This window comes from Drosophila innubila, assembly GCF_004354385.1.
Source record: "Drosophila innubila isolate TH190305 chromosome 3L unlocalized genomic scaffold, UK_Dinn_1.0 0_D_3L, whole genome shotgun sequence".
In the NCBI taxonomy this organism is placed as follows: Eukaryota; Metazoa; Arthropoda; class Insecta; order Diptera; family Drosophilidae; genus Drosophila; species Drosophila innubila.
This window is the reverse complement of record NW_022995376.1, coordinates 7,154,033-7,168,606: the sequence shown is the minus strand read 5'-3', so window position 1 is coordinate 7,168,606 and position 14,574 is coordinate 7,154,033. Positions and strand designations below refer to the sequence as shown.

Here is a 14,574-nt window from a genome sequence, read left to right as displayed (position 1 = left end):
TAAGAAACTCATAAACTTATATTTTGGCAAGTACCATTTTTTTAATATTACCTCAAATGGTACGACTTGCCAGATAGAAAAATTTAGCTGGGTGGCAGCCTCTTGGGCCAAAATAGTGCTACCACATCAGTGCTGCCAACTTATTAGGAAAAAAATAGATGTTTCTGGCTGGAAAGCATCTAAATTTGTTTTTGTGGCACTTTGGCACAGTTATAGAAAAAATGTTTGCAATAAACACAGCTGAAAATATATTTAAAATAGCCAGATTTCCGGCTAATAGCAATTTTCAAAAATTTCTAGCCAACGAACTTTCAAAATAGTCAGACCTAGCCCTAAAATAGCTAAGTTGGCAACAGTGGTGCGTATGCGCGTCGGCTTGTGCTCTCGCTAACTTTCTCTCTCTCCCTGTCTGGTGTTAAATTGTTTAAATTTTAAATATAAATTCGGATGTGTGTGTGTGTGTGGGCTGAGCGCACGAAAGTAACAAAGTAACTTGCTCTCAGTGCTGCGCCGGCTGCTCCCAGAGGCAGTCCCACATTTTCATCGCGGAAAAACACCAAAGCGCAGCGCGTGCGCCCACAAAGTTAAATTCATTCCTCCCGTAGCATTTTCTTGCTTAAAATCGCGCGCAGATAGTTTGTTTGTCTTAATTTAATTGCAAAGAAACGTTTTCGTACAGATTTAAATAAAATACACAAAGAAAAAGTAATTGAAAACGTTGAAAAGAAATGCGAAAATTTGCATAGCCAATTTGAAGCGACGCTCAGCATCAGCATCAAGGGAGCATCCTTCAGAGGGTCCCTGTGTGTGTGTGTGTGTGTACATGTGTACATGAGCATGTGTGCATGAGCATGTGTGTGTGCTCCGCCCTCAATGCCGCAAAAATTCCACAGAATATTTATACTTAGTGCAAATTAAATGAAAGTGGAATCGACAAAAGTGAAATGTGGCTATTATTATGATCGAAACGTGTTTATTTATTTATCGTTTTGGCCTTGATGCATAATTTTCTCCAAAATCAATTAAAAATGCAGAGCAATTAAGGACATGTGATTTTGAGAACAGCCATAAGAGCAAAAACAACAAAAGGCCTCAAGCTTTTATTCCTTTTTAAGTTTCCTTTTGTTCTGAAGTTCACTCTCTCCCTGAGTGTCCGTGTGCGTGTGTGCGTGCATGTGTGAGGGTGTGCCTGTGTGTGTGTGGGCAGCCAATGTTTGCCAATGTGCCAATAAAACGCGCCACGGCAACAGCAACAACAAGAACAACAAAAGCAGCAGCAGCAGAGGGAACAGCAGCGACACCCAAGAAGGTAAACAAAATTCACAAATAAGCCATTAAACTGTGCATGCAAATTTATGAATTAAATTAGCCCGAAATGTGGAAAACATACGCATGTATGTATGCATATATGTTTAGGTGTTGTGTTCTATTTTGGCAGTCGACGCTGCCACTTCACGCTCTTCTTCTATTCTTCTTTGCCTCTTAACAACAACAACGCAACGCAACGCAACGGAAAGCATCATCAGGCAACAATTTTGCTGTGGTTCTTTTTGAACCCACACTCTCATTCACTCACTCTCTCTCAACACGCACTCTCTCTCTCCACACTCCATGCGCTCATCTTTTTTTTGGCAGCCGCTAATTGTGTTGTTGTTGTTGCTGCTCAAGTTATTGCTCATGTGGAATTGCTTTGGCTTCTTTTGCTCCCTTTTGGCACTCAAACTTTGGCAGCTCTTTGCATGCCAACGTCGCGACGTCGCTGACCTTGAACAAGTTCAGCTGCACAGGCACTGTTGTTGCTGCTCCTGCTCTGCTTCTGCCGGCTGACACAAGGAAGCCTTGGCCTTGGCTGCAGCGACGCCTGCCAACAAGCAAAATACATAAGTGCTTACTTAACACACACGCATTCAATGTGCTTTTTTATTGTTGTTTCTTTTATATATGTATATATAAATATATTCTTGTCTTGCATATAAAGCAAATATTTGTTGTCAATTAATATTATTAAATGCGTTGATGACGTTAAAGTTTTTCCCATCACGTGTTCAAATGCCATAAGCAGCTTCCGATATAAGCTTCCGCTCTCGCTCTCCCTCAGTCTCTCTCTCTCTGTCGCTCGCTCGCTCTTTGTTTGACTGAAGTTGCGCGTTAATCGCTCGCTCTCTCTGTCTGTCGCTCTCTAAACATTTTAATTGGCAAGAAAGTGTTTAACATTAATCTTATTCGCATTACTATTTATGTAATTGTTAAATTTGTTTATTTGTCTACAACTTTCGTCGGACATTGAACCCAATGTGTCATAACCTGTTTTTGTTAACAACAGCGACGTCACGTGCAAAGCTTTTTATTCTTTGAAAATTCCATTGATGGCCAAAAAAAAAATTCATAAAGCTCCATTTACTCATGTGCCAATGAATCATGCTAAAAAAACTCACTGCGTTATTTTGAAAACATGCCAAATAAGTCTGCAATTGTTGTAATTGAATTTGTTCAAGTAAACAGTTTTGACAGTTTGTTAGCCTTCCTTATCGGCTAGCTCGTGCGACAAGTGTTATCAGCATTCGTGACTTTTTGCTCTTAAGTTGTCTGTCGAAATTCAACCCCTCATATAAGTTTTTAATTACATTAATGCCTAAAGTGCGGCTATTAAGTAATAACAAATGCCACGTCTTCCGTTTATAGTTAGTTTAATCTACCAAATTAGCCAAATATTTGGATATGGCTCGACTTGCACATATTTTCTGACTTCAGTTGCAAAAATATACAAATAATCAATGGTAATTTGTAAACAAAAACTCTGTGTTTTATGTGGTCGACAGTTGGAAACAGCTGGAAATGATGGCAATGTTTACACTTGATAAAGAAACTTGAATTTATTAATGGGCAGTGGGACCAACCGGTCTTGCAACAAGCAAATGTTTGTTTATCTTGCCCTTCCGCAAAAAAAAAAAAACATCTGGTGAATGTTCCGGAATGATTTAGTTATCAGCAGTAAACATAATTCCAAAAAAAAAATATATTATCAACAATTAACACAAATTATAATAAATTGTTTATGATTACAGTTTTTTTATAACAGTTCTCTAAGCTTGTGCAATTTAAAGCGCCGTAAGCAATATGAGATTCAATGATATTTACAGGGATATTATCAAGTGTTGAGTGTTATATGTATGTTGTTTATATTGCCCACTGTGCAATTGTTGACTCACTGTTGTTGAATTTCATATGCTCAGAGCGTGATTTCTTGATCGCACTGTGCTCGTCTGTCAATGATTTTTGCCTTTGTGGCCATTCACTTCATGTTGTTGCCTTTCTTTATAAGACTATTGGCCCGCCCTAAACCGCCGCCCTTCCGTCATCAATTGTTGTGCGTGCATGAAACTCGTTTCGAACTGAGGCGGAAGAGGGATTTGAGAAGAGGGGCGAGGAGAAATGGTCATTGGCCCAGTTGACTTGTGAGCGGCGACAGCCGTGAAAATGTAAACAAAATGCGAGTAATTAAATTTGTATACAAAAGTTAAAGGACAAGGAGAATATTTATTCATAAATTATTTAGACCAACCTTTTTGACCAACTGTCTTTTGGGTGTGTCCACAGTGGCTTCTATTAGTTCTATTTTATTCTTTAGTCTGCCATCTACACATATCCACTATATAAGTACAAACATTCATATATTTGCATGTTTTCCTTTTGAGTTGTTGTCACATTTTAATTGGCAATTTGGGTCGACTCTCTGTCGTCAATCAACTCAAATGCATTTCTCGCCGTTTCATTTCTCTGTCTACCTTACCCTCTCTCTGTCTCTCTGCCTCTTTCACCGCTCCATACAAGTATCCAAAGGCGCCTCGCCTTTTCTGTCAGGCTAAAAGGCAACCTGGAACTCCTTTTCCGTTTCTGCTGAGGCAGGAAACGGATGCTGCCACAGCAAAAAGGAAATCTATTGCTCTATAAGGAGCAGCTGAGGTTAATTACGTGAGTGTCTGTGTGTGTGTGCTTGAGCCTAACCAACGCACAGTGGTCCTTTTATGCAATTTACCTTCAATTATTTTCCATTTTTTATATATATTTATTTTATATATTCGATAGTTTGTGATTTATTGATTAATAATATATAACTCTGTGTATTCTAGTGCGTTTGCTATTTTTATGGTCGAGTAGGAATAAATAAACAAATATTTAAAATAAACTGTATGTAAAAGGTGTAATTTTTTATAAAAATATTTAATTAAACTGCCCAAAATTACCACTGTGCAACTGGGGTACGTTGGCAGATTACTTCCGATGTCGACTGTGCATGCCTTGAACATGTTTGCGACCTGCGTACATCTTATTGCAACCCCACACAGATATCAACACACACAAACACTGATATAGATTCCAACGCCTACACTGCGAATGAATCAACGCATCCGGCTTTACTTACTTTGCTTTTTTGTTGTAATTTTGTTGTCTGTGGCACAGCATTTAAAAAGTGGCACCCGACAAAAGTTGTGCCTCAACAAGCCGCAAATAGTTGCTGTGCAACACAACAAACAAGCCAAAGGGGGAGAAAACACTTATGCACAGACACACACACACATTAATACATATATAGTCTGGTATCGCATTGCATGTTGTAATTGCAGCATGTTAACAGCAACAACAACAACAACAACAAAGTGCAACGCCAAGTCATGCAACAAAATTGCCCCATTTGACTCTTAAGCAGCTCTTTTGTTTGTCGTCCGATTATTATGAAATTTTCAGGACAGATAGATACTAAGCCTATTATCTAAGGGGTATCAAATAACTGTAGTCGGCAGAGAATTGTGCCTAAAACAAGCGTGAGAATATAAGAAATGTTCTGTTGCATTTTTACCTAAATTTAACATAAGTCATATAGGTTAAAATAAAATTAGGAACTACGGCTTCAAATAAAGCATATAAATAAATTATATAAATTATTTACGAGAAAGTTCAAGTCTAGGATTATCTATTATTTAGAAGATAATGAATTTATTCCACGAATATTATGCTTGAAATTATATGTTATCTATAATAAAAAGTCTAAACAGCGAGTTTGTTCTTGTTATGTGTTTAATAACATTTATAAGATAAATATAGATGATATCTGTATCATATGCTACGGACTTGGTCAACAGGATCACGATCTATTGGAGCATCTTGGGAATTGTCTCCAATGGGGTTATTCTCACTGTTGGGGTTATTTTCATTATTGGGGTTATTCTCATTGTTGTTGGTATTTTCATTATTGGTCTCGTCGTTGCCAGCACTGAGTGTTGCCACCAAGGTAGTTGAGCTACCTTCTGGTGTTCCGATATCAATGTTGATTACATTGTTCACATTTCTAACGCCAGCTTCCACTAATCTGAGCTGAAGAGTAATATGACTGCCCTCGGCTTGCTGTTGAACGTTGCGATTTACTCCCGGCCCAATTCTTCGACCTCTGCGTCGAATAACGTAAGGACGATAATGATTATTCACTTGAGCTTGATCCAACCGATAAGCGAGGCCTGGATCAATACTTTCCAAACGTTGCATTTCGGCCAGACGACGGACTCGAATTCCAGTGCGACGTCCACGTCGACGTGTTCCTGTTGATCGATCATTGCTAAGAATCGGGGGTTGTGCAGGAGTTATCTCGTCCACTATAATGGGTGTGCTTGAATTGCGATCGTCAATCTCGCGGGGATCAATCTGGGATGAGTTGGACGACATGTTCGAGTTTTTATTTGATATATGTTGAATTGTTTTTGAGATATTCTTATAACCTCATCTGATATTTTGTATGTTTCTTGTCTGACCTCCAAGCTGGAACTAATTTAAGAATCTATGTGACAAGAAGCTCTAAACTTTGAAAAGCAAAGTTACCTTGTTTTTGTAAAAATATTACTTTTGAAGTTACTTAATGAATGTAAATATTAACATGGAAATAACAATTCTCTGAATCAAAAACTCGGAAGTAGTTTCTAATATTACTTCGATTAGTTGTTCTTTGTATTAGCTGTAATTCTATAATTGTTAAAAATAAGTTATGCAGCTGGTCAACTTTGATTTAAAGTCTAAATGAATAATTAATTATTTTGGAAAGTTTATAGAAATGAAATAATCAATTCTAAATTTTGTTCAGCCTCTGTTAGCTTCGAATTCTACGAAATTTGTAATGTTTGATTAATCCAATTTATTTATAAGTTATGATTTAAAAGCACATTCGCTTGCTCAACGCTTTCAATAATTATTGAATTATTATATATTAATATAATATAATAATAAAAATTATAATATAATTAAACGCATTTATTTTGTTATTTTTGTAGCAAACTGAGTTTTTTTTATACATATTTGTATTTAGATTGTATTTATAATAGTTAGTTATGTTATTTATAGGGTAATTGCCTAATCAGCCCTTTCATTTGAAACAATGTTTCTTATTTTTACATAACTTTGAATATTTTACAATCTAAATCGTGGAATTAGCTTAGTTACAGGTTATATGTAAGCATTTTTTTTAAATGCTATTTTCCGCTAAATTTCGCTTTTATATCTACTCCAAAATGTTGTTTTTAGCAATTACAAGTGCAGCAGTAGACATTGAAGTTGTTTTCGCTTACGCTAATTGCGAGAGTTCTCCAAGTGGCAAATATATACTTCATCTGCTCTATAAATATGTATGTATATATTTCACACATTTGTGTGTTTGTTTGTTTTGTTGTTAGTCGCGCATGTGAACGCCAATGAAGTGCTAAACACATTTCCAGCCAGAATTTATAACAATTACAATTACACACACACACCGACACATACATTTGCACAACATATCAAAATGTTTTTGCTCCTCATGAAAATGCTCCTCGTATTGTTTGCAAGTGGAAAAGTGCACAAACATTCAAAGCGTTTTTGGCCAACTGCCAAATTTATTTTGCCAACTTGCTCAGCCAATGTGGGTTATGGGGTGAGGGTGGTGCAAGTGCTGCAATGTGTCTGCTGCAAATCAAAGCTCGATAAACAATAGACGACAGCGAACAATAACAACAAAAATGTTGTTGTTGCTTCCCAAAAAAAAATGCCACGATGAAATCTAACCTTCGACTTGAAAAAAAAAAAAACTTTTTTGCCTTGCCATTTTTATCGAGTGCAAAATGCAAATCACTAGAGAAAAACAAGTCGAGACTGCTCGATTGATAAATACCCTTTAAGCAGTCAAAACGACCAAATTTGAAAGGAAACTTTTAATTTAAAAAAGGTAATCACAGTTTATTCTGAAGATACATACTTTAAATGTTTATTGCTTAGTTTTTTTTAAATTAAATTTAATTCTTATTTTGTAATTTTTATTATGAACTGTTTGATAATTCTAATTAAATAATAAATATTAACTTTATATATACTGAATTCACCTTCATTTATTGCTTGCTCGTCAGATATACCCTGTGTGTAGGGTACAAATAGCATTGGCAGGCGCCTGACAGTCGGCCCAGGCTCAGAGCCTCAGAAAATTTTAAACCCAACTAGGCGCAGTCTGACTGTACCCTTTGTCCATGTGGTTTTATTTTGTAGCAACGAGAGTGGCACGTAAAGTTATGCACTGCTGGCAAATGCATTCAAGAAATTTGCGAGTATTTTTACAGGCAATAAACAGCAATGAAGTTGAAAATGCAGTGCAAGCGTGAATCATTTATGCGGTCAATAGAGACAGTAGAGAGAGAGAGACTAGAGATACTCTTTAAATTTAACAACACTTGAATTATTATAACCAGAAATCATGTGTTTTTGGACAGCCCTCTCAGTATCAATCAATCTGTGCAGGTCGGCTTCTCTGACTTGTAATTAGTTTTTCCTTATCTTGGGGCCATTGAGAAATTGCGACGCAGCCGCAGACTCGCTGACGTCATCTGGGGCTTTTGCAGCTCCTCGACTCCGACTTGGACTAGGGTTAAGCCCAGCAGAGTCCTGGCCAGGCCAGAACACATGAAAGCCAGAAGGGCAATTGCGTGTCTAGACGCTCTATGCCACGCTTCGTCGCACCACCAGCAACAATAACAACAGCAACAACAATATAATAATGGAAAACACAACCCTTGTACATGATGGTATCCCTAGAATTTACATGAATATTAAAATTTTATTGCCACTCCATTTGTGTGGCTCAATATTTCGCTTCTTTAACGACCTTTGCCGTGAACTTTGCATGTAACGCGTTTCAAAACGCAACTCGTAATTTCACGAAAATATTGATTTTGCCTTGTGACTAACTGCAGTATTCAAAGGTACTAATTAAGCAATAGATCCGACTTCGATTACACTGTTATCAATGTCTAATCTTATCGCCATTGCTGATTGTGATTGACAGTTGGCATTATCTTATCAGAGCACGTTCAAAAGCCTTTCAACAGCTTGTTCATTTCTTTATATATAATGAAAGATATATGTAAATATGTATGTGCATGTTGGCATGTGTTGCAGTTGCAAATGCCGCAAATTTCAATTACACTTATCGTATGTGGCAACTACGTGATCGACTCACAATGGGGCAACAACGCAGCTGCCTTTTGTGGCAAACACGACACAATGTGGCAGCATATGAAGGCAACTCTTGTATAAAATATGATATACTGACAATTGGTTGAATGAACCTGAAGAATGAATAAGAAGTAAAAAAGAGAAAAAACAAATCAATTGAATGAAAGACTGTCGAAATATGCCAGACAAACGCCCATTTTTGATACTCTTAATAGAATTAATTTGTCAACGCTCGTATGAAGTGCGCTCGCCTAGCAGTTACCCTGTATTAGATTCGATCATCGTACAATTTTTAGAATTCATAGAGTAAAAGCTTAAATTTAGTTTTTTTAATGAAACTGGAAAAAAAAAAGTTTATCCTGCTGCCAGGATACCCTTACAAGAGTAGTATATGTAAGATTTTTCCACTAAATCGGATAATTTTCTTTAGGTTCGATTTTCTTTTTTTCTTTTTCTGTTTCTGCCTGCTTAAATCGGGGTCATTGTAAATACAATTTCAAATTATAATTGATTGATAAACGCCAATAACTGGCGTAAGCATTGGAAATCTTATCAAAAAACCCGCATTTTCATTTTCAACAAAATTAGTTTTATGACAAACCTAAAATAATAAAAAAAAATGATTAAGAAAAATATAATTGACCAAATTTTGTTGTTGTAGTTTTCATAGTTGCGTCAAATTGCCGCGATAAGGCCACACCGATAATAAATACACACACACACACACACACATACACAGATAGCATACAATCGACACATTTAACTGATAGACGCCTGACCCAACATGGATTGTGGAATGTGGATTGTGGGTTTGTTGGGCTTGGTTAATGGGCACGGGGTTCAGTTGACCGCAAGACACTCGACGGAATCCATCAGGTGTTTCCTTCCTTCTTCTTCTTTTTTTTTGCAAGTGAATTAATTACGAGTAATGCGAGGTGTGTATTCGGTTTAACTTTAAAAGCGCATCGATTGTAATGACGTCAGGTGTTGACCTTTCCTTTTTATTAAGAACACTTGAAAGTTTTAATCTAAAAATATGTACTTTTAGCATGACTAAAATTAGCTTGAAAGCAGCTAAATGTCACAGCACTGTCAATCGTATTCACTACGGGGAGCAAGTGGCAAGTGGCAAGTGTCCTTTCACTGGGGCAATTCACAAAATTGAGTTGTCCGTTTAACAATGTTCGTGGCGTGCTCAATGAAATTAATGTTGATTCTTATTTCGCACCTGATAAATCGCCTATTGATAAGCTCTGTAGATAATTTGTTAATAAGTTCAATGAGTGGTGTGTGTGGTTTAATTAAATTCACTTTTTCTATCACTTTTTAGTCACTGGTCGATTGTCAATTAAATGGCAAAGGCACGCAGAAAACGCTTCCGTTTGAGGTGCCCACAGCAAACAGTTAAAAAGGAAGTGGACGAGCTGTCACAGCCTGCAAATGGGAGCAGTTAATCGGGCTAAGAACAACCACACGATGGATAAACGTTCACTGTGTTGCCTCATCATCTGTGTGAATCTGTGCTTTGTCATCTGGCTGGTGAGCGTGCAACAATTGGAGGCAACTGATGATGGAGGAGCATCGTCATCGGCATCCTCAGCGTTGATTGCGTCAACACAACTGCAACAGCAACAGCAAGAAGCCCAATCGAGTGCCAATGGCAGTAGTAAACCAAACCAAATACACGACCCTAGTCGCACTCAGCAACTTAGTAGCAACCTAAGTAGTTATTATTATTATAGCCCTAGCCTAGTTAGTCTAGACAAAGCGGCCACGCCCGCTCCAATGCCCACAATCGCCAGTCGACTCTCGCTACCATCATCGCCATCAACATCATCATCGTCATCATCATCAGCGGATGACAGTCAATTGATTGATCTGCATAACTTTGCATATACAATGGGTCAGCCATCATGTGAGGCACACATCCAAGCACTCATCCTGGTCCACACGGCACCTCGGAACGCAGAGAAGCGTACACTGATCCGCCAGACGTGGGGAAGTCGTCCCATGACGAATGCCAATTCACCATTGCGTGTTGTTTTTCTGCTGGGAGCTGTTAACCAAACGGAGCATCAACTGCAGCATTCTCTGTCGCTGGAGAATGTGCGACATGGCGATATGGTGCAGGGCAACTTTCGGGATGCCTATCGCAACATGACCTACAAACATGTGATGGCTCTCAAATGGTTCAACAGCAATTGCCCAAATGCCCAGCTGCTCATCAAGGTGGACGATGATGTCTATGTGAATACGCCGCAGTTGATAAAGCTGCTCCGTGATTCCCCGACAAATTCGAATCTAACCATGTCGTCGTCGACGCCAGCGACGCCTTCGTTGCGTTCATTGTTGCAACAACGTCACGAGCTGCTCTTCTGTCGCCCCGTGTTGGCGACGCGTGTGAAGCGCTCTTATCGCGTGAGTACAAACTAGATATATTTCCCATTTAATAATTCATTAATTTAATGTCGACAAAAATTATGGTTATAATTGCTTTATATTACCAAATAACAGAAATGTTGACTTGTAAAGTTGTTTGGTCAAAGGTCAAACTTTGAACTTCTATAACTTTGTCAATACTTAACCAATTGATGAACGGAATGTCAGTTTGATCATGACTTGGCCTCGAAATTCATTCTGCACTTAAATTTAATTAGTTTTGTAAAAAAAATTTTTTCCTATAGATCATAGGTTCAATGCTAAGGGTCCCCCCTTTGATATTTTGAAAATTAAAAATTTTAATTGTCAAGTTTTCACTTTTAATTAACTCCTTATATCGTAAATAGTATAAGACAACACTTTAAATATGTTTCTGATACCTTTCAACTTTCTGTAAAAAATCATGTGAAATCTGACAAAAATTTTGACTAGTAAAGTTGTAAGATCCAAAGTCTGACCAACTTCAAACTTCCATAACTTTGTCAAAACTGAACCGAATTTTAAACAGAATGTCATTTTGATCACAGTTTGGCCTCTAAATTCTTTCTGCTTTAATATTTATGCAAAGCGAGTCCGTTGCATTTTTGAAAATTGTAATTTAGTATGTTAACCGTGTTAATGTTATAACTGAAAAGATAAATAGTTAGGCTATGTAATATGGATTTATTTATATATATTAACTTACTGACTTTCTTTTCTTTATCTAGTCCAAGTGGCGTGTCAGCTTTCGCGAGTTTCCCGCCCATTATTATCCGCCGTATTGTCCCGGCTTTGCAATTGTCTACTCGTCGGATGTGGTGCAGCGCCTCTATCAGGCGGCTCAGCATGCTGGCTACTTCTGGGTGGATGATGTGCACATTACCGGAGTGCTGGCACAGCAAACAAACACAACGATCACGAATCTGCAGCCGTATGTGCTCTATAGGCTGGAATGCGAGCGTCTGTTGAGCGGGAAGAGCGATCTCGAGCAGCAGGAGTTTCTCTTCACGTGGCATAGCATTGCGCCGGAGCAGATAAGCGCACTGTGGCAGCTGCATGTGGCACAGAACTATACGCTGACACAGCGTAACGTTCAGCTGGACACGGATATGGACACGGATTCGGAATTTAGCTAGTTTATGGGTTAAAGCTTAGGATTTCAGTTGTACAAATGGAAGAGACGAGTCGTCGTTTAGTTTAAGTTTATTATTTTATACTTTTGGCTGTTTTGCTATTAATTTAGTTGTTAATCTGTAGACTAGTTATTAAACTATTAGTTAGCATTTTGTCAGTTGAAACAAAGAAGAGAAAAACAAGAAAAACATTGCAAGTCAAGTGAACCACCAACCACCTGCCTACAATCATTCGTATCATTAATGATAGCATAACTGAAGCATAACGATAAATACATGACTTACGATAACGATTAATGATTAACGATAGTCATACATTCAAGCCTCTCTGGGTGATACACACATTCGTATATGAACATAAAGATTTAAGCACAACTCTTAACTCCTAAGCCAACAATAGTTATAACAATAGTAAGCAACAACAAGAAGAACAATTAATTTCAAAACGTCTTTTCGCCACTGTAAGCAAATGAAAGCAAACTCATTTCAAAATCGATGCGATTATTTGTAAAACTAGCAAACATGATGTATAACAAAAATGTTTAGTCTGAACTAATATAAATTAATTGATATTGAAATTGAAATTGTGCAAACCGAGTGTTATGCAATATGATAAATCTGTTGGGGAACTTAGTAAATCAAATATTTCGCATAAAGATGAAAATAATCAATAATCTATTTTGTATTTTTGTCTATAGAAAATATCTATTTACGTTTTATTGAAACTGCATGAAAATATTAGTCTAATTGACATTGTATACATGGAGCAAACAAAGAAAGACAGATTAAAAAGAGGGAACATTAATGCCAGGAACGTTAACAGAAATATCAAAAAATCATACAAAACAAACAAACAAGGATGTAACGAAATGAACGAAAGAAATTTGTAACAAATGAAATTTATAAATGTGTAAAACAAATTAATTGAATGTTCAAGTTTGTCAGAAATTATATACATACATATATGAAAAAAACATGAAAAATCCATATATAAAAAATAAAAACTTACAAATTGTACAATGTAACGGACACCAAGTTTGAATTGAACATATGTAACGAGTTGCACTGCTTGACAAGCAGTGCGCTGTGCAGTAAACACAACGAAGGCAGCAGACTGTTGACTATAACAAGTAACACAGCAGCCAGCTCTTGGTGGATAACAAACGGAATGCAGTAAACTCAACGAATGTGAGTAGCATAGCAGAGAGTTTTTAGTGGATAGCAAACTGAACTGCACTGCGCGGGAGCTTTTAAATTTTTAAACATTGCTAAGTGTTGTTAATAATATTAACTGTAGCAATATCGATTTATCAATTGCTAAGGCGCTAATACACAGCAATGGTATAAAATGAATAATTAAATGTGTTCATTTCGTCAGCTGCGTTCAAGGACATGCAAATATATCGCTTAATTTTCATACGCTACGTTGGCCGTTAATGTGCAAATAAAAGGCAATTGTTAAATAAAGGCACACACAGGTGCATATGTAGGTGAGTACTGTCTGTTAAGATTTGTTTTCGCTGTCGATTGCCTTTGACATTGACACGCCTCCAAGTGTAGCGGGTTAGACAGCCTTTAACCTTTCACCGCTGGCGTTGATGACGTGTGTCTGCCACACAAATTGTTGCATTCAACACATTTCGTGTTGTTAGTGACCATTGGACGGTCAAAGTGTACGGACATTGACAGGAAATAGTCAGGAATTCGAAAAAAAAGGAACATACTCGTATTACAATGGTGTTGGTGAGTTCTATAGTTTTCTAGTTGCCTGACAATCAACAGAAAGTTGTTGTTGTCGCTATTGTTGTTGCTTGAGCTGACACAAACAATGCCGGAACTGAAGTATTTGCCGCTTATCCAGACTTGGGCTAACAACGAGCCTCGTTGCATTTTTGAGTGGAATGCCGCCTTCGTTAGCTGCAAATTTGTTAACAAGTGGATGCAAACAACATGCTACTTGCCACATGCTGCACAGTCGCTACAGTCATTGCTCCACACACAACTTCAGCTGAGTTGTCCAAGTTGCGATCCACAATGGTGCTAAAAACGGTTATCTCTCACTTTTGTGGATGCTGTGGATGCTGTGTATGCTGTGTGGCATGAAAGCTCTTCAACTTTAAATGTGTGTCAAGTTGTGGAGTAGGAATACGAGTACTATACTATATGCTTATACATACACGAAAGAGGAGTCGTTGCGCTTTCTGCTGACTATTGTTGCTGCCCCTGCGAAAGCGCGCATGCCACAGATTTTTCAGTTCGGTTTTCAGTTGCTGCTGCCAACAGTGATTATGTTGATGCCACAGCTGCTGCTGGCTCGGCAAGCTGTCGAACTTCTCTGACTGCGGCCAATGCTTTTAGTATTTTTTTTAGTACACAAAATATATATAGATTCGCCTTGGCTTCGGCAACACTTGGCTGGGGCAGCACAGACTGTGTTGACTGCTCCTCGTATCCACATGTACAACATCCAACACAGATACAGACACATACTCACACACATACA

The 14,574-nt window shown here is 37.8% G+C and overlaps 2 protein-coding genes across 3 annotated transcripts; one reads left to right on the top strand and one right to left on the bottom strand.

The window, feature by feature from the left end:
• Nucleotides 1-499: 499 nt before the first annotated feature.
• LOC117788707 (UDP-GalNAc:beta-1,3-N-acetylgalactosaminyltransferase 1) lies at nucleotides 500-12,907 on the top strand. 2 transcript variants are annotated; one of them, XM_034627547.1, is made up of 3 exons: nucleotides 500-1,309; nucleotides 9,851-10,938; nucleotides 11,667-12,907. In XM_034627547.1, exons 2-3 carry the CDS (start codon nucleotides 9,961-9,963, stop codon nucleotides 12,072-12,074), a joined length of 1,386 nt encoding a protein of 461 aa, XP_034483438.1. In that variant the 5' UTR covers nucleotides 500-1,309; nucleotides 9,851-9,960; the 3' UTR covers nucleotides 12,075-12,907. The 2 variants fall into 2 exon arrangements, with proteins under 2 accessions (XP_034483438.1, XP_034483439.1); XM_034627548.1 differs by lacking the exon at nucleotides 500-1,309 and adding an exon at nucleotides 9,347-9,455.
• Nucleotides 5,116-5,718, bottom strand: LOC117786946 (GATA zinc finger domain-containing protein 16-like). The gene has a single exon (XM_034625376.1). It carries the CDS (start codon nucleotides 5,716-5,718, stop codon nucleotides 5,116-5,118), a length of 603 nt encoding a protein of 200 aa, XP_034481267.1.
• Nucleotides 12,908-14,574: the final 1,667 nt, after the last annotated feature.